The sequence below is a fragment of the Mandrillus leucophaeus genome, unplaced genomic scaffold (assembly GCF_000951045.1).
Source record: "Mandrillus leucophaeus isolate KB7577 unplaced genomic scaffold, Mleu.le_1.0 Scaffold4, whole genome shotgun sequence".
Taxonomy (NCBI): Eukaryota; Metazoa; Chordata; class Mammalia; order Primates; family Cercopithecidae; genus Mandrillus; species Mandrillus leucophaeus.
In genome coordinates, this window is record NW_012104253.1 from 8,249,235 (window position 1) to 8,274,498 (window position 25,264).

The following is a 25,264-nucleotide window of genomic DNA, read 5'->3' on the forward strand; positions in this document are numbered from 1 at the left end:
AAACTCAGGATAAACCTGTTATTAAAAACATGGTAATATCATCTGTGTGTTGAAATTTGTTAACTTTTGGTTTGCAGTATTGACTTTAAACAAAAAAAAAAATACCCACACACTAAATTTTTGCTTTTTTATTATCAAACAAGTAGTGAAAGCAGAATTGTAAACCATAAAAAATCCTTGTGGAGTGGTTTACATAGAACAAAGAGAGTTTATTTTATGGTTAATGAAGCAGAATATCTTTGTGATGACTAATGTCAGTAACCAGCATGTTATTTTATATATTGGAATTATTAAAAAGAATGTAGAAGCAAGAATGCCCCTTGAGATGCGCAGCATAATCAGTTTTTCTAATTAGAAAAGAGAGTATGTGTTACCTGTTTGTTTATTTTAGGAGAAGGAAGAGGAACCAGTTATAAAAATCATGGTTGATGATGCAATTGTGATAAGAGACAATTATTTCAGTCTGCCTGTTAAGAAGACCGATACGAGCAAAGCCCCCTTACACTTTCCCGTTCCTGTGGTTCGCTATGTGGTGAAGGAGGTCTCTCTTGTCTGGCATCTTTATGGAGGAAAGGATTTTGGAACAGTCCCTCCCACTTCTCCGGCTAAAAGTTGTATGTAAGTTAATTACTATAAAGTTTATTTGGCAGGCCAATATATTCTTTTCCTAGAAAAATAAATAGAATTTTCCATTTCCCCTTTAGAGAGAAAAAAGAATTTATTGTTTTAAGAATTATTAATAAAGTAGTATTAAAAACTGTAATTTAAATGTCACTCTTAGTTTTCCAATTGTGAACTTATTTGTATTATTCGTATTTTTACTAAAATGTTGACTTTCGTCATTTTCATTCAGCAGAAATTTTCAGGTATCTACCATGTACTTACTTCACAAAAATAAGTAAGTCCTGTGAGTCATGTGAGTGACAGAGGGCAGTGAAATGCAAGAAGTGTGTCAGGAGGCGGGGCCCGGGCAAACCCTGTCCCCAGCATCCAGCAGGGCACTGAGCAGAGTGTCAGTGGTCATTGAGCGCCTGTGAGACAAGTGCAGTGTGCCGGTCGCTGGGAGAGAATCAGGTGGACAGAATCTGTGTAGGGGACAGACTTCCTTGTTGAGGTGGGGCATGGCATGGAGGCTGCATGGAGCAGTAACATTTGACACAATGGTTCAGCAACTTTTTCTACTTAAAAGTGATTTTAAAACACATTGAACTTTACTATAATTATTTTGTGTATTAGTTGGGATTCCAAGGACTTGTGCTCTGACTATAAAGGGTTTCCAAAGTAACAAGAAGCTTATAAGGAGGTCTTATTTCTAAGTGTATCCTGTGATACGGATTCCAGCATCATGATTAGCTTTTCTGGTAGTTTTGAGTATTTAGCAAGCAGATGATTACTCTAATGACAATAATAAAATGTGTGTTTTCAATGTCTCCAGAGTAAAGAAGATACGGTTTTGGTTTCTAGTAATTTGTGGCAGTGTTCTGATAGCTCTGTACTCTTACTTTGTCTTTCATCTTATCATTTTTCTTAATGTGATTCATTGACTTTCTTTGAATATTCCTTTAACAAAAGGGTTTTTTTTTGTTGTTGTTGCTCATTTTAGTAGTCCGCACAGTTCGCCTTCTCACACACCCACAAGACATGGACGTAATACAGTATGTGGGGGAAAAGGAAGAAACCATGACTTTTTAATGGAAATACAGCTCAGCAAGGTAAGATGGCATTTGAAAGGAAAAATCCACTTAAGTAGGACATTGCGGGGGGGTTCTTTTGTTATCCCCCACCATGTAGTCTTGAGCCTTAAGTCCCAACCCTTTGGATTGGAAAAGTGCAAGGATCTTGTATAAAACTCTTACCTCTTTTTCATTCTCAAATGTTCTAAGAAGACTGAGGTGTTTTTCTTTTATTTTTGTTTGCCTGGGCTACCTGTAGAGCAGTGGTTCTCAGAGTTGAGCAAGCTCAGAATCCCCTGGAGGGCTTATTAAAACACAGGTTTCTGGACTCCACCCCAGAGTTTCTGATTCAGGAAGTCTGAGGTAGGGTCAGACTGAGGAGATGCCGCCCTAGAGCATCTGTCTGGGAAAGCCTGTGTTTGGACACTGCATCTGGCAGGTCCTTTGTGAATGACTAGAGACCAGTAGGGCCAGACCACTGATGGCATCACATGCATTTAATTCTACCAGCTTGTCTGAGATTGTACCAAGTGTCATATTTTAGGATAGTTAGCATAGCAATATTGTAGTGATGACAATTCCATGTATTTAATCATATCTGTGCCTCCTTTTGGAACTTGAACCCTGCCTCTGTTGATTCATTCTAAAGCAGTTTCATAGGTATGCAAGATAATAATTTTATGTCTTATTCCTACTGAGAATTTTCCTTGGAAATAAGAGATTTTACCAAGGTCAAATAAGAAATGTTAGTCAAGCTTCTCTGTGTATGGTAGGGTCCACATAGTCCCCCTTATCCACAGGCATACATGGTAATAGTCTCAGTGGATGCCTGAAACTGCAGATAGTACTGAACTTTATGTATACTGTGTTTTTTCCTATTTATACATACCTAAGGTAAAGTTTAATTTCTAAGGCACAGTAAGAGATTAACAATAATGAATCATAAAATAGAACAGTTTTAACAGTATACTACAATAAAAGTTATGTAAAAGGTGTTTCTCTTGGTCTCAAAATACTGTAATATTTTTGGACCTCAGTTGACCATTGGTAACAGACTGTATAAAGCAAAACCTTGGACAAGCAGGGAGCACTGTAGATTAATAAAAGAGTGAACAAGTGAAGGAATGTCATGTTGTTGATTTTTTTGAAGGTGGAATCGTAAGCTGAGGTAGAATTCAAAGGAAAGATGAGTGATATTTTGCATTTTAAAGAGAAAATACAGTTTAATAAAATGTAAAGAATTGTTCCACATTCGTTCTCCTTATCTGTTAAGGTGAAGTTTCAGCATGAAGTCTACCCCCCATGCAAACCTGACTGTGATTCCAGCCTCTCAGAACACCCAGTCTCCCGGCAGGTGTTCATTGTTCAGGATCTTGAGATTCGAGATCGTTTGGCAACATCACAAATGAATAAATTTTTATACCTGTATTGTAGTAAAGAAATGCCTCGAAAAGCTCACTCCAACATGGTAAGAGTTAACCTCATTGTTTTGTTATGTTAGTTTTGGAAACGTGTTTTTATTATATCTAACTGCAGGAGAGTTAAAGTAGGGAAAATTACTAGGTATCTTTTCTCATTTTAATGTGGAAAATCCCTTTTGAATGTATTGCTTAAAGTTTTATGTTTAAAAAATTATTTTGTATGTCACTTCTAGGGTCCATTAACTCTAATTGCTAATAAATTGATATCTGAGGGAAACTAGAAGTCCCTAGTGATCTATACAAAATATGTAGTATTGCTGAAGGTGTTCCAGATTTCTAACACTCTTTACATCTTGGTAAGGTAGAAATGATTCATTCAGGACTTTGGAGGTCCTTCATAGAATTTGCTTTTGGAATATGGGCCTATGGTTAGCTTCAGGGTTTCAGTAAACTCCTGTTACTAAGTACAATATTATCCATCTGCAATTTTTCCTCTAAAGAGAGCCTATATCTTTAAGCATTTCCCCTCCCCCCACCCCCCCCATCCCCGACAGTGTCTCACTCCGTAACCCAGGCTGGAGTGCAGATCATGGCTCAATGTAGCCTCAACCTCCTGGGCTCAAACTTCCTCCCATTCAACCTCCTGAGTAGCTGGGACTACAGGCATGCACCACCATGCCTGGCTAATTTTTTGTTTTTTGTGGAGATGGGGTTTTTGTATGTTTCACAGGCTGGTCTGGAACTCCTGAACTCAAGTAATCCTCCCACCTTGGCCTCCCAAAGTGTTGAGATTACCAGCATGAGCCATCGTGCCCAGCCTTTAATCAGATTATTGATAAGGGGCATGTGACCCAAAAATGTTTGATTCAGTCTTTTAAGAAAAGAGGGTGAACAATTCCTCTTTTTCTCATACAGTATAGGAATAGGAATTTTTCTTTTTTTTCTCATTTTTAAAGAGAAGAAGGTCATCATATTATTGTGGAAAAATGCTATTCTCTTTCTTGCCTTGTAGTTGACAGTGAAAGCCTTACATGTGTGTCCAGAATCTGGCAGGTCCCCACAGGAGTGCTGCTTGAGAGTGTCGCTGATGCCGCTCCGCCTCAATATTGACCAGGTTTGTAGCATAAGCGCGATTCCTGCTGTTACAGTTAGATATAGACTGCATGTTCAGAATAAGGGAATTGCAATGTTTATCATTATTGAACTTTTATAGCGGTTACATACTTAAAGCAAACTTCTGATAAAGAATAGGGCAAGTTCATTAGATGTTTGGAATCTGAACTGTGGGTGAGTAAACATCATTAGATGTTATTCCCCAGTCTCCTACTCATGGTGTGATGTAGACCTTAATACCTGCTTCTTGTTCTCTAATCCTTAAGTACTGTACTCCCAGTTCAGATATGCATATATTTTCAGAGTGTATTAGAGGATTCCCTGATGAATTGAATGCTGCTCTGTCTTCATTGAAGCATCTGGAAGAGAATTCTTTCTGTGCTGGGCAAAATGAGAAATGAGTAAATTGGTATACATAAAGAAGTCAGAAACAACAGAGATTTAGACTTTCCCTAAAAAAAAAATTGGGATTGGGCACAGTGAAATCCACTTTCCCATATTCTAGCAGGCATCCCAACAAATTCTGGACTTTGCTTTGACCCAGAGAGCTGTTTAAAACATAGCTGGTACCTCTTCCAGAAACTTTTTCCCAAGGTGTATGAAAATAGGATGCTTAGCCAAGGTACAGTAATATCATAGCGAGAAGCATGGGTTTGGAGTCAGACCTGGGTTCCAGTCTTAGTTCTGTAGCTTTTACTAAGTTGTATGGCTTTGGGTAAGTTACTTAACACCTCCAAGCCTTAGTTCCTTCATTGATAAAATGGGAGAAGTAGTAATACGTGTATCATAATGCTTTTAAAATGAAGTTTAGATAAATCAGTGTGTGAAAAACATTAGCTGGGTGCCTGACACACTAGGTTAGGGATCAGTAATGTTAACTGTTGTTATTTAATAATAACATAGCATATGATAACTGCAGAACATAAATGGAGTTTTTAACTAATCTGCTTTGAAATAACAAAACCCTCTTGACAGAAATTGTGTTGATATGAGCTCAGGTTTCAAAGTAGAGTATTTATTTGTGGAGTGGATGTTATTAATTTGCTTAAATAGTACTGATTGAATAATGTTCATTAGTTGTTTAAATAAAACTTGAATAAAAGCACGTAACAAGTATTTCAAGAATGAGCTTAAAATAGTATTTATAAACAAAAAATAGGCACTGTCTTAGAGAAAATGTACTGTGAAGTACAGAAGCTTAGCAGAGCTCTACATTAATGCTTATAGCCTCTGAGCTAGATTAGACTTGCCAGTCAGTACTTAAGGTTTATGTTTTATCATTATGAAAAGAAGATATTTTGATATCCATACTTTAACTAAATTTATCCATATATTGATTGGTCTAGTGGAAATACAATGAAATATTTGTGGGAAAATTGATCTGTGGAAATCGCCAGTGTGAACAAGACTTTGAGTAAGATACATCTTTCTGGCATGACTTTACCAAACTTAGGAAATCCAATTTTCTTTCTTTTTTTTTCCCCCGACAGTGTCTCACTCTGTCACCCAGGCTGGAGTGTAGATCATGGCTCACTGTAGCCTTGACCTCCTGGGCTCAAACTGTCCTCCCGCCTCAGACTCCTGAATAGCTGGGATTACAGATGCATACCACCATGTCCAGCTAATTTTCTATTTTTATTTTTTTGTAGAGACATGGTCCCATTATGTTGCCCAGACTGGTCTTGAACTCCTGGGCTCAAGTAATCGTCCCACCTTGGCCTCCCAAAGTGCTGGGATTATAGGCATAAGCCACTGTGCCCGCCCTAATTTTCTTTAATAGACTTTTAATTTAATATTGAACATAATTTCTTATTTAGAACTATAAGGCGTTATGATTTTAAAGTGGGGAGTTATTAATCTTAGAACCATCAGGGAAATAAATTTTATGACTATCCTGAGGAAGAATGAGAAATAATTCATTAAGACATAAAAGCTAGGAAAAAAGCCACACTACAAATATGTAAGTGTTAATGAGCTATATCACCTAACACAAAAATTCTTTTTAGTTTGCCTCTTTTAAGATTGCTATACCATATTTTGGAATAGTAAATGGTCATCTGAGTAGAAAACCAAATATTTTTGTTTATTTTTTCTTGTGAAAACAAATCAGTTGGTGAATGATAATGCTTTGAGTATTATTTTTCTAACCAAGCACATCCCCACTTACTCATCTTAATTGAATCATGTGAAGTATGAAAGCAACACATTATTCTTTCATGTTTTGGAAAAAGCTGCATTGCTATTGAAGTTAAGTGCAACTGCTTCCAAAGCTCAGTGTTCCCATAGGGCAGGCAATAAGCATTGCAGACGGAATGAGTCCCATCTGGTGGATAAGTGGATGATGGAGGTCATACAACTAGTTTGAGATTCAAAATAGGAAGGGGGCCAGATTTCCTGACTCTGCTAGCCTGTTGTCCATTTTAGTTTTGTACTGCCGGGAACTCTGCAGGGAAAGTGTATCAATTCATTCAAAACCATTTGGTGAATACCTACCTTGTCCTAGGTTTTATGCTAGGATGCTGGGGATACAAAGATGAATAAGACATCTCTCTCTTCAAGGATCTCTTTATAGAAGACTGACATAAAGAGATAGTTTTGATGTGCTGTGATTGAGTACAAGTGATACAGATAGGCATGGGATGGTATGCCTGACCAGAAGGCGGCTCTTAACCTAGACTGGGAGTTTGGAAGGGTGAGGGATGCTCAGGAAAGGCTTTCTGGAGGTGGTGACATTCAAGGTGAATCTTAAGGAGTGTAGTGGAGCTAGACAGGTGAAGATTTTTGTAAAGGTACCAAGAGCCTTATTCTGATTGTGGACTGGGATTGGGAGACCATTCTAGTAAATAAGATAAGTAAGTGCTCAACCCAGGCTGTATAGGATGAACACAGAGCACCAGTTTGCACAATTGTGTTTTTCATCATCATTGCTTCCTTGATTGTGACATTAAAAGGAAATCTTTTAACACTGTAAGTCATAGTGCAGTATTAATATCATGTATCATAGGATCTTCAAACTAGACATATTTTACAGTCAAAGTTTAGCATAAACAAGTTTTTAAAGTTTTAAAAAATTGATTGCATTGAGGTATAATTTACATATACTATGTATATGTAAATTTTAAGTGTTCAGTGGAGGTTTCACAGATTTACACACTTGAGTAGCTACTACCCCAGTTGAGATATAGAACATTTTCCTTACCCTGAAGACTCCACTCATGTCCCTTCGTAGCTCATCTTCACCATCCCAAAGTGACTACTAACTGATCTTTTGGTCACCATAGATTAGTTGTCTCCTGTTCTGCAACTTCATGTAAATGGAATTGTACTTGACTTCCTGTACTTACCCTTAAGTCTTTGAGATCCATCCATGTTGTAGCATGTATCCACATTCATTTTTATTGCTGAGTAGGATTTCGCTGTGGATATACCACAGTTTATCTGTTTACCTGCTGGTTCACATTGAGGTTGCTGCATGGTTTTGGGTCTCAGGAATAAAGCTGTTAGGAAATTTATGTAGAAGTCTTTTTATGGACATATGTTTTCCTTTATCTTGGTTGAATAAATACACATGTAAGAGTAGAATTTCTGGGTCATAAGATAGGTGTATGCTGAGCTATCTTAAGAAGCTGCCAAACAGCTCTTCACAGTGGCTGCTTCATGGCACATTCCCACCAATAGCCATGAGAGCTGCGGCTGCTTCATAGCCTTGCCAAACTTGGTATTGTCGTTTTTAAAATTTGAGCTGGTATGCTTTGTGTACACTGTGGTTTTAAATGGAATCTCCCCGATAACAGGTGATGCTGAACATCTTTTTATGTGTGTATTAGCCATTTGTGTATTTTCTTTCATGTTTGTGAAGTGTCTGTGTCTTGCTAGTTTTAAAATTGGGTTGTTTGGGTTGGGTGCGGGTTACTCATGCCTGTAATCTCACCACTTTGGGAGGCCAAGGCAGGAGAATTGTGTGAGCCTAGAAGTTCAAGATCAGCCTGGGCAACATAGTGAGATCTTGTTTCTACAAAAAATAGAAAAAAAATTAGCCAGGCATGGTGGTGCCTGCCTATATTCCCAGCTTCTCAGGAGGCTGAAGTGGAAGGATTGCTTGAACTCAGGAGGTGGAGGCTGCAGTGAGCCATGATCACACTACTGTACTCCAGTCTGGGTGACAGAGCGAGACCCCCATCTGTAAAATAAAATAAAATAAAATTGAGTTGTTGATCTTACTGATTTGTAAAGAGTTTAGCATATATACTAAAATCAAAAAATTTTGAGAACATTTTAAAAAGCTGGTGATTAGCATCTCTTTATCTGTTGTTTTGTGCATTTGTGGTGAAAAATGAGTAGAAACTATTGTCTCTTTGGTTCCCCCCCTTTTTTTTCTTGAAGAGCAAATTGATACTTGAAAATTTGCTGGTTTTTTTGAAGGTAATCATGGAGTCCCACCATTTATGGCATTAAAATATCACCATCTAGTGGCCAAAGAATAGTATTCTATGTGCTGTTAAACTGTAAACATGTAATCTTTGGTAAAATAGGAATTATATATATTAAATGCGTATAGTGGAAATACTATATAAAATACATACATGAATATATATGTAAAGCATAACAATATAATGAACAATTCATGAACCCACTACCCTGCTTCAGAACCAGAATATTTCCACTACTGTCGAAACCACCTGCTTGCTCTGCAGTCCATTGCTTAGTCTCCCATATGCATGTTACTTAGAGTATCCTTCTCATTTACATCATTTGTACTTCTGAGATATGTGATCAGTAGACAGAGCTTTTGGAATTGTCAAACTATATTGGTGTGCCACCACATATTTTGACCCTTCACATTGCATTTTGGCACAGTATTAATGTTTTGTGTTAGTTTAGGTTTTTTTTTTTTGAGACAGTGTCTCGCACTATTGCCTGGGCTGGAGTGCAGTGGTGCGATTTCTGCTCACTGCAGCTTCTGCCTCCCAGGTTCAAGTGATTCTCTTGCCTCAGCCTGCTGAGTAGCTGGGATTACAGGCGCCTGCCACCACGCCTGGCTAATTTTTTGTGTTTTTAGTAGACATGGGATTTCACTGTGTTGGCCAGGCCGGTCTTAAACCCCTGACCTCATGATCTGCCTGCCTCAGCCTCCCAAAGTGTTGGGATTACAGGTGTGAACACTGCACCCAGCCAGTTTAGGATTTTTTTTTAATGAAAGAAAAGAATAAGATCAGGCTTAGGCATGTATACAAATATATCCTCGAAGATATATTTGTCAGTTTGAGTGAGATAGGCAAAACGAAGCTGCCAATAATGGGCAAATATGGCATGTACATACAATGTGAAGATGGAGCCATGCAGTTTTTGTTTGTAATTATGTAATTTCAGGAGAGACCACACTGAATGGATTATTTTGATTATTTTGAATATCATGTTCAATGATGAAATGTATTAAGGCAATATAATGTATGATAAAAGCAGAAGTAAGTCATTTGAAACTTTGAAGACACTTAAAAGTGTACCCACGGTGAAACCCCGTCTCTACTGAAAATGCAAAAAATTAGCCGGGCGTGGTGGCGGGCGCCTGTAGTCCCAGCTACTCGGGAGGCTGAGGCAGGAGAATGGCATGAACCCGGGAGGCGGAGCTTGCAGTGAGCCGAGATCGCGCCACTGCACTCCAGCCTGGGTGACAGAGCAAGATTCTGTCTCAAAAAAAAAAAAAAAAAAAATGTCCAGCACATGATTGTTGGTAATATTATCACCACAATGCAGAATGAGAGCTAGTGCCAAGAGTGAGAGTCCTCCATTTCTAAGAAAACTCAAATGTACTTTGATTTAGTCCTTTTTACCTTTGTAATCTTTAACTTCTGTCTCTCAGTTTTCATACCTATAAATTAATTTCCTCATAGAGTTATGAGAATTAAAAGGGAAGTGTGTATCTGTGTGTGCGTGTATGTGGTCGGGGGAAGAATAGGAATAATGACTGGCATAGAGAAGGGATTCAGTAAACTGTAGCTATATTTGAACAATGAGTAAAATATATGAGTTTAAGATACTTTGTTTCATAGTTTTAGAAATAGGTGATTTTTTTTCTTCCTTAGTTAAAATTACATCTCTTAATTTTAGGATGCCTTGTTCTTCCTGAAGGATTTCTTCACAAGTCTTTCTACAGAAGTAGAGCTTCAAATGACTCCAGATCCAGAAGGTATTAAATATGTATAGTTTGAAAAGGCTATACCAAGTACTTGGATTGATTTTGATTGTTATGAGGCTTTTTTGAGACTGTACTTATAATATTTATTCCCACTTATGTAAATGTGTTCTGTGTTTATTTTTGTTGATTTTTGCGAATGCTGTTTATATAAAAGTAATAATTTAAAAGGTGAAAGCAAATTTTCTCTGTAACAAGAATCGTATTTTGATTAAATAAAATGTAGGAAAACAAATTAGATCAAGTTTGATTTAAATGGTTGCTCAGAAGAAGCATATCTAATTTTTCAAACGTGCACATTACATTTTCAGTTAAAAAGTCTCCTGGAGCTGATGTCACCTGCAGTTTGCCAAGGCATTTGAGTACCTCAAAGGAGCCAAATCTAGTTATTTCTTTCCCTGGGCCAAAACAACCTTCCCAGAATGATAGTGCCAATTCAGTGGAAGTGGTGAATGGCACGGAAGAGAAGAACTTCTCTGCTGAAGAAGCATCTTTTAGGGATCAGCCTGTGTTTTTTAGGTAACTAGTTTAGTTTTAATAGCAAATGAAGTTATTTTAGACTTTTGAAGATTGTTCTGTGATGTGTGTGTGCTGGTAATCGTGAGGTTCCATCAGCTTTTCTTTGCACTGCCGAATCATCAGCTGGTGTATTTATCTGTATGTGGTCTCCATCTAATTGCATCCCCCTTATTTGCACATAGTAACCTGGTTCAAAATTCATCTCTCTTTCGATTCCCTGGCAGGAATTTCCTTTTCTTCTAGCTTCTTTCTTCTTTCTCTCCTCTGTCCCCTCTTTCCAGCAGTGTTATGGCGTGTTTGTCCCAGACCAATAGGATATCATCCTTTTGCTTTTTTTCCTTTACGTATCTCAACCTGGCTATACCTGTCTGTCTTTTCCTTTGTGGGGATTTTCTACCTATTTTCTCTGTCAGCCCTTCCCAGTCGTTGTGTGTCTTTCCTGACCCTTCCCTCCCCGCTCAGTGGGCACTATTGGGGTACCCAGGTCCCCAGTGCTGCTGCCGTCAGCTGTGACTGCTGCCCAGTGGCTGGGCCAGCTCGAACACAGCACACTGCAGTTTCCTCATCTCCAGACCTGTTCATTCTTCTCGTCTTCTTTCTTTTCCAGCCCTTGATGGTAGGGATGGTAGCTTGGCCTTATGGGAAAGAGAAGGGATTGAAGATCAGTGCCCCCTTGTTATGAGGAACAGTTACATCTTCCCTGATTTTCTGTGCCGCTTTCTCACACATCCCAGGTTCCTGATTTCTCTCTTTCTCTCTAGGTTCTGAAGTTAGACTTTAGGTATGGGCCAAAGTCAGCAGTATTACTACTTGGAAGGGTTGTCACGTTTTAAATATTTTGCATAGTGATGAAAATAGGTAGAAAAAATGGAATATGATAATTGGAAAGATCTTGGAATAGATGATTTCTGGTGGTTCTAAATCTTTCCACCACCAAAGGAAGGACCTTTTAAAATTAATTGCCTACATTGATCCTTTTATTTTTACAAAAACATATATCTTAAGTGATAATTTGCATTCTTATTTTATTAGTCACATTTATAAACTGCCAATTTGATTTTTGTAAACATAGGCCTGAAAGCAAAGAATTTTGCCTTTTTCTTTTTTTTTTTTTAGCCCAGAGGAAGTTGGGTTGCTCATATATTTAGGTTTAAAAAGTACACAAGCCCTATACTTACCTAAGTAAATGTTTATTTTTTTCATTAGACTATTTAAAATATTGAGAATCGCTTATAGATTTTCATTTGTACTCTCAAAGGCTCCTAATCAGTGCCATAGTCTAAATTACACACCTTACAAATGAGTAAGTGAATGCCCAGAGAGATGAGTTGACTTGCTCAAGACCACAGTTAGTGGCTAAGGAACAACTAGAACACAGATCTTCTTATCCCCAATCCAGAAAATCCAGTACAGTTTTTAGTGATGTCATGAGAGCCCCCTTCCTCCAAACATTTATTCATTTTACAGATGTTTATTGAGCACTTTTAACTGTATGCCAGGTTTTGATCTAGGCACAAATGAACAAAGTAGAGAAAATATTTAATTGAGATTACAAATAATTAAAATAAATGGTTTGTCCTATTAATATGTGCCATGGAGAAAACAAAGAGTGAGAAAGGAGAGTATTGAGAGGGTACTGGCCAGACAGCCAGATGGAGCTGAGTACTCAGGGGATGGGCGTGACCTGAGCTCCAAGACTTCTTGTAGTGATTGGTGTAAATACAGCATCTCCATTTTGTTGTGGGCGAAGTGGACTTTGGTGAGATGGCTTAGGATGTAACCACCAACATTAATTCTGTGGGAAAACTGTGTTTCAAGTTCCAAACATTGTTTGCAGCCAACTTTTGGAAGCCGGATCATTTTGTTAGATGTGTATCATCAGTATACAACCAGCCCTCTATATCTACGAATTCCACATCTGAGAGTCAACCAAAATATTAATGAAAAATGACAATAAAAATAATACAAATTAAAAATACAAGAATGATTTGCACAGCATTTATGTTGTATTAGATATCATAAGTAATCTAGAAATGATTTAGAGTATGTGAGAGGATATGTGTGGCATATATGCAAATACTATCCCATTGTATATAAGGGACTTGAACATCAAGGGGTTTGATATCCATAAGGACCCTGGAAGCAGTCCCCTTCAGAAACCAAGGGACAGCTGTATAATTATAATTTCATTCTCACACTGTTCCCTGTATCTGCTTGTCGATATTCTGTTTACTTAGAAGCGTTAGTTTCAAGGATTCTCACAACATTTAACAATGTAGGTGGCATTTTAACAATTTCTGAAGACTGAGCAGCAGAGGGTTAAGTGACTGGTCCACAATTGCATCTCATAGATGAACCCGGGGTTCATGCCAGCATTGCTAGCACTTCTTCACCAGACAGTCAAAATAATTCCTTAGGCTTTCTCTTTTTATTTCTTGGTAATGACTATCTGGTTTAATCTTGAGGGTTGCTTTTATTAATTTGTTCTTTGAATGAATTGAGAAAATATATAGGAATAAATTTTTTTGTAAGTGTACATTATTTCATAAACTGAGAAAAGTTTTCTATTACATTTTATTTTTGCATTCTTTTTTATTTTTATTTTCCCACAAGATATACAAACATAACTAAGAAAAGCTTTTTGTGAGAAACGCAAATATAATCATATATGAACGATTGACATCTGTTTAATTGTTGTATTAAGAAAAGATAGAGCTAAAAGACATTCTCTCTTATTTAGTTCTTAAGATATTTACATGATTAATTTTGTGGTTTTGTTTTTATTCTCCAATTGAACAAATTAATGTATATCTAATTTCACCTATTAGTAATTGTAAATGTAAATAACTCCCCTCCTTCCTTTATCTTCAGAGAATTTAGATTCACGTCAGAAGTTCCCATTCGACTTGATTATCATGGCAAACATGTATCAATGGATCAGGTTGGGAAACTCTACAAATATACTCTACAAAATTATCTTATGTTTCTCTAATGAACTTGTTTTTATTTTTAACTTTGCTTTGTCATAGTTTATATATATGTTTGAAATGAAGTGCAAGGTTTTTAAATTTAATTGGTTTTAATGTAAATACTCAAGTACCATGAGTAAAACTTGGTATAAATTGGGTCATATGTATTGTAAAATATATATTTTTGCTGTAAATATTTTGTTTTAGTATCAATAATGACTACTGCTTTGACTTTCAAAATAACAATGATTTTAGATGTTGAGTCTCTTAATTTACAGGTTAATTTGGCCTTTTTTAATTTTGAAGGGTACGCTAGCTGGGATTTTGATTGGTCTGGCTCAGTTAAACTGCTCTGAACTAAAGCTCAAGAGGCTTTCCTATCGACATGGGTAAGTGATTTTATTCTATGAAGCTTTAAGTAAAGTTACCAAAGTTAGTTTCCAACAAATTTAAAAACTGAGTTTTCTTAGCAAGCATACACAATTTTATAGTATTTTAGAGAGCTCATTTTTGGAGAACTCTTACAGATTTAGGCACTGATTTCTATTCTGAGGGATTAGAAGTAGTTTGAAAAGAGTTATATTTGGAAAAAATAGTTATAGTTTAGGATATTTTAAATAATTTTCTAAGGTTGTAAATTAGCTTATTCAGTGAACAGATTGGAAGTTCACAAGGTAGTAGTGGTTCTTAGTAGCAATTATTGGCAGTTTAGAAACTTTGGGTTAATCCTATGCCAAAGCCTTAGATGTTCAAGAAATAAGAACAGTGGGAAGACACACTATTACCTGCGTCTTGTAGAAATTATTCACATTAGAATTGGATTTTATATATATGTGTGTGTGTGTATGTATATGTATATTTAGAGAAATTCAGAGAAATTTAGAGTTAAATGCATGATTTATATTTCTTTTTGTTTTGAAAAATGTTTTGCTATTTTTGAAGCATCTGTAATATTTGTCCTTATAATTTGTAGATTTTAAGTAAAAACCCTCAAACTAATCTATGTCTATAAATGTATTTCTCCTTTTGACATACTAATAATCATTTGCCCTAGTTTACTAGGTGTTGACAAATTATTCTCATATGCAATCACTGAGTGGCTTAATGACATTAAGAAGAACCAGCTGCCTGGAATCCTGGGAGGTGTTGGGCCTATGCATTCACTAGTACAATTAGGTGAGTTTCCTTTTTTTAAATCAAAAGATAAGTTATTTTTTCAGATCAGTAATTCTTACCCTTTGAGAATTTATGTGAGGACCATCAGTCTAGAAAACTCACATATGTACTCGTACACACAAAACTTTACCTCCAGTTTTAGGAGTTAAAAACGCCAGGCTTAGAATGATTGAAAGGTCTGAACTCCGGCACTGATGTTGATTTTGTGTTGACTGTTCTAGTACAAGGCCTAAAGGACTTGGTCTGGCTCCCAATAGAGCAGTACCGGAAGGACGGCCGCATTGTCAGAGGGTTTCAGAGAGGCGCTGCTTCCTTTGGTACCTCGACAGCAATGGCTGCTCTGGAACTCACAAACAGAATGGTTCAAACCATACAGGTATCTTTCCTTAGACTGCCTTACTATATCCAAAAAGAGCCATTGTGAAATGGTTGGGTCCTTTTGTTTTTAAAACAATACTGCGAAAATATACAAAATGTGAGTAGATACTTTATTTGTAATGATTTAATGTCATGCTTGTTTTATTGCTTAAATGTTTAGTGTTAAATAATTAGAATAAAGCAGTGGAATACAGTGTCAGATTTGTTTGCATGTTTCAGGTAAATTGTAAACATTAAGTTAGCAGAGGATTTATTTCACCATATTTGTATGAAAGGATCATAGCTAAGTTTGAAGAAGGCGTTGTAGATTAAACAGAAGTATTGAAGGTCATTCTAGTAAGTATTAAGCTCCATAGACTGATGTGGAAATGTTGAGTGTTCTCAGTGAACAGAGGAGGGGCTAAAAATTTACCTCAATCCAGGTGTTAGTTCTCAGTTTATACTTTTATGTTCTTGTTATAAAAGTCATCAATTCTTGTGGTAAAGAATTCAGATATGCAGAAGCGTCTTCATTAGGACTTATGAGTTCCTCTCCTCTTCCTCACTCCCTGTAGGAAGTGCTCTGCTGGTCCCTAATTCTTCAGACTTTCTTCTAATTCATTTCTTCCTTTTGACAAAATGATCCAGGCAGCTGCAGAGACTGCTTATGATATGGTGTCTCCTGGTACCCTTTCTATCGAGCCCAAGAAGACCAAAAGGTTTCCTCATCACCGGTTAGCCCACCAGCCAGTAGACCTGAGGGAAGGTGTGGCCAAGGCCTACAGTGTTGTGAAAGAGGTAATTGAATACTTGGGTGGACACATCAGAACCCGTCTTTGTGCTTTCCCAACTTTCACCTAAAGAGCATTTAATGGCTTAAATTTATTCTGTAGAAATCCCTGGGAGCGGAATGGCAACTGCTGCTAATAACATGTGCCCATATCTGTGTGAAGTGATGGAAAAGGGCCAGTCTGGGACCAGTAGGCTTGCAGGAAGACTGGTGATTGTGTGGGTGGACGGATTCTCTCTCTTCACCTGCAGAAGCACTCGGAGTGATAGAAACAAATGCCGTGTGTTCACTGTCTAGGTTTAACACATTTATGCTCTGCCCTGCTTGCTTCAGATGTGCTTAAGAACTAGAACTTTTCAGATGAATCTCCCACCCTGATCCTATTGCCATGCCTTCACTATGCTGAACATGGAACATATGTTTTTATATAGTTTTATTATATAAGTATGTATTCATAAGCAAAACATACTAGTGTTTATGTTTTAAAAGTTTCCATAAACGGTGTTATGTGTCTCATTCTGCAACTTATTTCTTTCAAGACAGATCCGTGTTAATCTTAATCCATGTAGGTCTAATTTCAACAGTTTTATGGTATTTCACTATATGAATATATCATAATTTATTTATTTTCCTGTTGGGGAACATTCAGTTTCCATTTTTTCCCCTAAAACACCACTATGGGGAGTGCTCATTTAACTGTCTTTTTGTTCATATGTACAATAAATTATTTAGGGTGCAACTGGGGAGTAACTGTTGGAATCTTGAGATTTATTAAGCATTGCTGATTTGCTCTCTGACACAGTTGTGCCAGCGAACTCTGTTTTTTTTTTCTGGGTGTTGTCAGGGTCATTCCTTGGCATACTCTTTTTGACATTCTTTTTAATATGACATAAGGGAGTTTGAGGTCATTTGACTTATGATTTGTGTTTTAGGATTTCATGAAAGATATTTTTCTCAGTCATATTCTAACAACAGTCAGACGTGCCTAGGACGGTCTTTTACTTGAGAAAAGTAGCCTCTGTGGTCCCAAACGGCAGGAAGTCCACGAAGGTAGGGCCCCAAGAAATGTATTAGTGGATAAATAAAGGTAAGACCAATGGTCAGCTTGGAAAAAAAGATTTACTGGGGAGAATAAAGAGATAATTACCAGTCAGACTTGCTCCTATAGATGTCAGGATTGGGCCAGCTATCAATAGGTTAAAATTAGATCTGTGAAACAGACATTGGGGTTAGTAAGGGCAGTGGGCAGTAAGATGTAATAGCAGTTTGATATTTAGCAACTTGTGAAATGGTGCCTGATTTAATCTATATTAATTTTAAAATAAATGTGTGCTTGCTTTGTGCCAAATGTATAATAATCGCCATTAGAGATAGGCGATATTTCTAATTCACAGATGAGGAAATGGGTTCCGCCAGACAGTGGCCTCCCCCAAGTACCACAGTGAAAAGGGAGTGGAGCCAGGATTGGAACTGGGTATTTGGGTTTAAAGTGTAGTTCTCTTTCTCTAAGCTGTCACTAGGAAGAATGAGGGAAGGGAGGGTGAGATTAATAAGTGTGGATTGAGATGGTAGGATGTGCTTGTTTGGACTTACTCTGGATTCTCTATTAAAGTTAAAAAAAAAAGTTCCTAAGTGGCGATTGGTATTTCTTTTCCATTTTAGATGTCAGTAAGTCAAAGATGAAGAGAAAATGCCATTTGTGTTTCATAAATAGGCTCATCTTTTAGATCAGACGTCGGCAGACTAGGCTGCAGGGCAGACCTGGCCATGCCTCTTTTGTATGGGCCTTTGAGCTAATAATAGTGGTGTTTACAATTTTAAAGGATTGAAAAACAACAAAAAAAAATAAGTAACAGAGACCATGACCCACAAATACCTTCTATGTGGCCCTTACAGAAAAAGTATGTCAGCTCCTACTTCCGTAGTTTTATTTGGTGGTAGCCAGGCACTTATGAGGGTGGTAGCAGGAATTATTTATTGAACACTTACTGTCTTCCAAACTCTGTCAAGCTCTTGAGATGAATTATTCTAACAATCACCATAGGAGGAAGGCAACATTTTAATTTCCTGTTTAAATGACTGGTCACACAGCTAACTAATAGGACTGAGATTGGAATTTACTTCTGTTGTCTGCAAACGTAGTGGTGGTCAGCCTCGTGCTGTACTCATCTACTCCTGTTTATCTCGGGTGGCATAGGGAGGAGAGCTGGTGGAGACGGGAGGGAGATGGTGCACTGAAATGTACAATTTGTAAACATTTTCTTTGTTGTGCTCATGGTTTCTCATTGGCTATTCTCTAGATAGTTTTTAAAGTAGTACTTATTATTTCTTTGAGTTTTTCTGGACATCCTTTTTTTTTTTTTTTGAGATGGAGTCTCGCTCTGTCACCCAGGCTAGAGTGCAGTGGCGTGATCTTGGCTCTTTGCAAGCTCTGCCTCCTGAGTTCACACCATTCTCCTGCCTCTGCCTCCCGAGTAGCTGGGACTGTAGGCACCCACCACCACGCCCAGCTAGTTTTGTGTATTTTTAGTAGAGACACGGTTTCAACGTGTGTTAGCCAGGATGACCTTGATCTCCTGACCTCGTGATCACCTGCCTCAGCCTCCCAAATTGCTGGGATTATAGGTGTGAGTGACCGCACCCGGCCTTCTAGACATCTTTTTTTTTTGCTCTGTGGTATTACATGTTTTTGCCAGATGTACTGGGTAGATAGGACACTCTTGTTAACTTGCCAAAATGATGGCTAGATTCTGGGTTAGGACAAGGTCCTTGATTTCCCTGGAGAATTCAAAGTTCCTTTATGCTGTCCCCATCACTGAAGCTGTCACAATAATATAATAATAATAATAATAATGTAATAATAATAATAATGGAATGTTGCTTTGAGTTCCCTAGGGATTTCTGAGTTAGATAAATGGTAAAGATTCAGAAAGCACGTGAAGTTTTACCATATTGGTTTGACCTACATGTTTGTATATTCAGCTTCAAAGCTTAGCAGTCATTATTAGCATAGAGACTGAGTAAACAAAAAGAAAGCTTAACAATCATCATTATTTTACTGTTATATATTGTGAGAAAGATGGAAAATGCTGTTGAAGTTTTGTTGAGAATTATTAAACATGTTCCTGCTTTTTCTCAGAATTCGCTAATCCGATAAAATGTTCTATTTAGCTTTTTATCATAATTGAATTTTCCATTTTTTTTCCTAATACATAGCCAGTAATTTAAAACAAATTAAGTAATTTCCCAGAGCTTAATAGAATTAGGTGTTTTTATGTTGAATCAAAGGGAACTATCACCATATTTCTTTAGTGAGTGTATTCAAGAAGCTTTGTTTGCCAAGTTTAACTGGAGTGATTAATAGTACCAGCAAAGCCCGTATTTCTGTCTTCCCAATGCGAAATTTTAGTTTACGTACATTTTCCACACGCTAGTGTCACAGTAAAATACTAAATCATAATTGCCTCTTTTCCTTATAGTTAGAAGTCTGTCATTAAAAATAATCCTGGGTTATCAAAAAGCATGGCAGTTTTGTTTTGGTTTTTTTTGTCTGGTTACAAACATAATGTTGATTACCTGCTTTAAAAGTGCGTACTGCAGGATAGCTTGGAGAGTTTTCCGACCAGAGTTTGTTCACTGCCCTCCTCTCTCCTACCTCCCACCTCTATGCAGGGAATCACAGACACGGCTCAGACCATTTATGAAACTGCGGCTCGAGAACACGAGAGCAGAGGGGTGACTGGTGCCGTAGGCGAGGTTCTGCGCCAGATTCCTCCGGCAGTGGTGAAACCTCTGATTGTTGCCACAGAAGCAACGTCAAACGTGCTGGGTGGCATGAGAAACCAAATTAGGCCAGATGTCCGGCAAGATGAGTCACAGAAATGGCGCCACGGGGATGACTGATGGCTCGGAACTGACAGCGTGAAGATAAGGAGAGTGGAACCAGGAGCTCAGCGTCCCAATGGCAGCTTCAGAGGAAGCTTGTTTAATTTTATTATGCTCATCTCAGGAACAAAAGCATTTTTTAGTTAAATAATTTAATGTCAAAACAACATGCAACCAAAAACTTCTGACATTTAGGGCTAGTTGATACTTGCCTATAGAAATGTTTGGTGGCTGGTGTCAAAGTTCCTTAAAGCATTTGCTGCCAAGTTAGTGGAAGGCTCACTTTTGTTAAATGACTGTAATTCTCCTTGTTACCAACGAGATCATTGGAAGCCGCCTTCTAAGACACTCTTTGTGTAGCTCTGTGGAGTGAGTTTTCTTAAGGTTTCAAAAGAATCACAGCTTCAAAACTTTAATTGAAAATGAGAGACAGAAGCCACAGGGGAAGCAAAGCAAATAGGATTTTTAATATAAATATCAGTGTGGAAAAATAACCTATTCTGTTGAATTTAGTGTTCATGCACTTGAGAACAACATTATTTCCATTTACTCTGAAAATCCTTCTGTGGGGGTTTGAGAAGGTGGATGTTGCAGACATGTTCTGTTGTGTTGCACTTTATCCTGTGTGTGTGTTTCGATTAATTCAAGTTGTGTGCTGTATTTCTTGTATAATTTACGAAGTTACACAAAATACAAAGAGCAGTAAACTTGTCTGAAAGTTTTTGGCAAAGGAAAGTAACTTAAATGTAATAGCTTCCTTTAAGAGTACAGGAAAATATGCATTCTATAATGAAGTGGGGCCCGTGTAATTGTTTATATTTTCAGTTTTAAGCAGCTATAGTGCAAGCTTGTTAGGAATGCGTGGAAGAGGAGATTAGAAGTGATGTTTCCTCTTTTAAAAGTAAACAAAAATTCTTCAAATATGCCCTAGTTAACTATTTCAGCGTACCATTTTTACTTGGTTAACAGTGTACATTTTGATAACCTATCAGGAGTGAATAAAGTATTTTTATTTAAAGGCGATATTGTTTTATGCTTCCATGAATATTTTGCTTTTCTTAGAGCATATTCCTAGGTGCAGTACCATGATTTACCACAAGATAACTGGGAACACTTTCTCAAAGTTGATCTTGCTTAATATCAGGTAAATCATTACCTGGGAGTAAGAGGGAAATGGTTCTCAATTCCTGACTTTAGATGGATCCAGCAGAAAGAAAAGGTGGAACTTTGTGTACATCCACTGTTTACAGTTGCATGACGTGACTTCCTGTTTTCTAAAGTTGGGGGAATATCATTGAGTTTCGATTTCAGAACTGCATGTCGATTTGGGACTTGGAAAATGAAGTTAAGTCGATTTCATTCTCTAAATTTTCTAAACAGGAAAGCAATGTAAACCAAAAATCAAAATGTTTAGAATTTGTAAAAATGGGGTTATATAGCTTTTAATTTTAGTTTCCTTTTTACTGCCAAAAAAACTTAAAAAGACAACAGCGTAATCACCTGTTTAAGCACTGTGGGACCATCTGCTATTCAGTTCTGGGTAGAGCCTGGTCCTGGAGACACACTAACAGGAAGGCGTGCTGTGTTACCGGGAAGGCGCCTCTGGCTGTGGGGTGTGTTCTCACCACCCCACTCAGATGCCAGCATTCTCCATTTGCCCTTAATAAGGAAGCTTGCTATGTGTGTTAACCCAGTTATGATTAGTCAAACTGGAAAACACTTGATCAAACTTAAAATTGTAAAATCTCTCTAACTTTTAAATATACTTTCCGTATTTATACTTAAGTTCAGTTAACTACAGTATGGAGACAAATAATTATTCTCTTCTTTGCACCCTGAGTTGCAAACAAATTAAGTTTACAAATCTCATTTAAACATATATCTTTATAATGTAACCTCTATGGTTCTTTCTTTGTTCTGCCCTCCTGCGCCTGCTGTTGATATAATCATTTTGGGAACAGAAACATTGTATCTCAAAAAGATTCATTGTCAGTTCAGCCAAGATGTTCTTTACCTGAGATTCTGGAAAGATGTTTATCTATATCTGAACACTTCTACATTATTAAATGTCCTTAAGTTTTTTCTTTTTTACAAGTGTCTTTTCAAACGTTTGTGTTGTGATGACACAGCAGAAAGAGTGTGGCTGGAATCCGTGGTTTGCCACATCTGCAGCTTACCAAACGATGACTTGTCCAGTACGCCTGATGCCTGTAAGCCTCAGCATCCCTCCTGGTAAACAGAGGGTTTTTTACGACAAAGCCCAAGGCGGAGTTTTGGATGATTAGTCCATGTGTGCGTGTGAGAATGATTGCATGTGGCGTCATGCTTTGTACAGAGCCTCAGACCACTGGGCCTTGTCCAGTGAGAGTCCTCTCTCTGGTGACATCACACATGGAGCAGCCAGGGGCCACCTTAGATCTCAGATCTCACAGATCTCAGAGCAATGCTTTTCTGAACTGCCACTGTGCCTGCGTGGTTGGGTTTGGTGTCATGCTTCTGATGAGAGTAGATCACGCGTGTCCACCAGTGATACGTTGAGTCCTTACCGTTGCCCCCCCATGGAGTTCCGTAAGCAGCTCCATCGAGATCTGTCAGCAAGTTGCAGGACCCCACAATGTTCTGGCACGTTAAGACCACCTGACATCACGAGTAGACAGGCAGCTGAGGCCACAGCCATGTCTTCCTCTTGCATGGAGCTAACTTGGAACCCCCCATTTTCCCTTCCTGTCTGCCCGCCACTGAACATTGTCCTCTAGATAACTCAATGTTTCTTCTAGATGTCATAGCAATAGACTTTCACTTTCATGAAGTTTGGGTACAATTTGGATTCTCAAGTACATATATTTATCAATATTTTTATAAGGCAAAGTTCACTTAAAAAATCTTTCCAAGTAGCAGTGTGCCTAAGATGACAACATACTAAAAACCAGTGTTTCCTGCTCCTGTTGTATGTCACTTTTCAAGCCGATTGAAACATTTCTGGCTTGTAGGGCATTACTTTTTAACCATCTCCTTTATAAACAGTGTTCTGTAGGTTTGGTGTCTTTGTTCAGTTCCAAAAAATGTCCAGACAACTGTGTCTGCCCCTGCAGAGGCTGCTCGTCCAAAGGCAGCGTGTGCCGCTGCCACCGGAACGCAGACAGCAGGGGAGCCGAATTCTAAAGCAGCGACTTAAAGTGAGGAATCCACAATGACACTAAAAGGTTTCAGGATTGACTAATCATTGTCTCAACGGTAACTCAGATTTTTGATGTATAAACAGCTGTGTGACTTGGCGTCTGAGAGATCGCTCTGCTTTGCTTTGCTTCAGAGTTCTTGCACCCGCATCCTCAGAACCGTGGGGCATGGTGGGCTCTGACCAGCGCTCCCCTTCTGTTTTCCTTCACTACTTTTGACCTACTTAAGACTTCAGAGAGAATGTCCTTCAAGTTCTTTTCTCCATCAAGTTCTTTAAGTTCTTTGAAAGGAAGGGACTGTGCAAACACAAAGTGATATTCTTTTGTATCTGCAAATGCATCAGCTGGACATACCAATTGGTATCAAATAGAACAAAATCAAATATAAATTTTTGAGTCTTAGGTTAAAAAGGAAGTTACTTGTATAGTTTATAGATAATGAAGGAAAAAGATTTCTTCTTTTTCATTGCAGGAAATCTTGTTTACTGGAAGATAGAGTCACTGTTTTCATATAAGACAAATAGTGCTTTAATGCCAACTTATTTTTATCTCAACATTTTCAGGATCATGCTAGGCACACTGCCTCCTTGAATAGACATTATATGCACAGCTGCAAGTCAGCCAATTTTTTTTATTCAGAAGTATTTTCCCCCCCATTATAGTGCCTGCATATCTGAGGTACAAAAAGCATTCACCACACTACCATAATAGGCTTCTTTGGGGATGAGAAATTTGAGTCTCAACAACTCAGATTTTGAAATGTCAGCGTTTTTGGTAAACGTAGGTGTTAGAGGTATATTTTGCTTTCCTACAATTGTTGGGCCCTCGATTCCAAGCTTGTTGCTTCATAGGAAGCACCGGAGTGCCATCTGCTGTATTTCAAGAGATTGTAAATGTCATCTCAGCTGGCTCAGTTATATCTCTAATGTCCCGGGTAGCAGCCCTTCCCTCTAAAAACATGTTTACTTTGCTGTTTCACTTGTATTTTGTGTATACGAAATGGCAGCTTCCGATTTCTAGTTGGATTTGTCTTGCATTGTTTGTATAACTTGCTGGTCACCCAGGGCTATTTGCTTTTTCACTGAGAAATTTGGTAGGGGTGTCTAGTTCAGCTTTTATGTTGATCCACCCAGACTTATTTTAGACATTGAATTTATCTCACCGCAAGTAAAAGAACGTATGTGTATTGACTGTCTTTGCTAAGTTTCCTAATTTTTCCTAATTATGGCAAGTATGGATGTGAATAAGAATACTGATGCTGTACAAATATTTTTGTGGAAATGTACCATGTTAATGTGACTATTTAAATAATATGAAAATAAGAATACTCTTTAAGAAAAAATTAAAATATTTACTCTTTGGATTTTGCTTTAAACACTCTTGTCTTTCACCAAGAGGTGTTCCCAGAACTTGTGTAAAACACTTTTTGGGGTGGGGATGTACAAATGTGTCAGACCTTGTGATTGGGAAATGATGTGCCAATGCCCCGGATGTTTCTGATCGCAGATCTCGGGTCTGTCTGCTACTGATTTCTGAGCTGTATGGAGTTTTAACAGTTCTTCCCTCCTCGCTTTGGATTTTGGTCCCTCTGTTAGTTATCCTGTCCCTGCAATATGGACTTGGTGGCAAACACATCTCCTAGTTTGATCTCACAAAACTGATAACTATTTGGAGGAGTATTTTTGCTTGTGAAGGAAATATTTAAAAGACATACTTATTTTTATTTTATTTATTTTTTCAGATGGAGTTTTGCTCTTATTGCCCAGGCTGGAGTACAATGGAGCAATCTCAGCTCACTGCAGCCTCTGCCTCCTGGGTTCAAGCGATTCTCTTGCCTCAGCCTCCTGAGTAGTTGGGATTACAGGCACCTGCCACCATGCCCAGCTAATTTTTTGTATTTTTAGTAGAGATGAGGTTTCACCATTATTGGCCAGGCTGACCTCAGCCTGGTCTCGAACTCTTGACCTCAGCCTCCCAAAGTGCTGGGATTAC

General features: G+C 37.9%; 1 protein-coding gene across 1 annotated transcript in view; it reads left to right on the top strand.

The window, feature by feature from the left end:
* Positions 1 to 24,635, top strand: part of ATG2B (autophagy related 2B) — an 83,151-nt gene extending 58,516 nt beyond the window's left edge. Inside the window, exons 31-42 of the mRNA XM_011991662.1 lie at positions 392 to 618; positions 1,604 to 1,712; positions 2,947 to 3,141; positions 4,107 to 4,208; positions 10,316 to 10,394; positions 10,712 to 10,919; positions 13,791 to 13,860; positions 14,195 to 14,277; positions 14,943 to 15,064; positions 15,286 to 15,440; positions 16,070 to 16,219; positions 19,884 to 24,635. Coding sequence (XP_011847052.1) covers positions 392 to 618; positions 1,604 to 1,712; positions 2,947 to 3,141; positions 4,107 to 4,208; positions 10,316 to 10,394; positions 10,712 to 10,919; positions 13,791 to 13,860; positions 14,195 to 14,277; positions 14,943 to 15,064; positions 15,286 to 15,440; positions 16,070 to 16,219; positions 19,884 to 20,114 — 1,731 coding nt within the window. The 3' untranslated portion in view covers positions 20,115 to 24,635. The remainder of the gene's footprint in view (positions 1 to 391; positions 619 to 1,603; positions 1,713 to 2,946; positions 3,142 to 4,106; positions 4,209 to 10,315; positions 10,395 to 10,711; positions 10,920 to 13,790; positions 13,861 to 14,194; positions 14,278 to 14,942; positions 15,065 to 15,285; positions 15,441 to 16,069; positions 16,220 to 19,883) is intronic.
* The last annotated feature ends 629 nt before the right edge of the window (positions 24,636 to 25,264 follow it).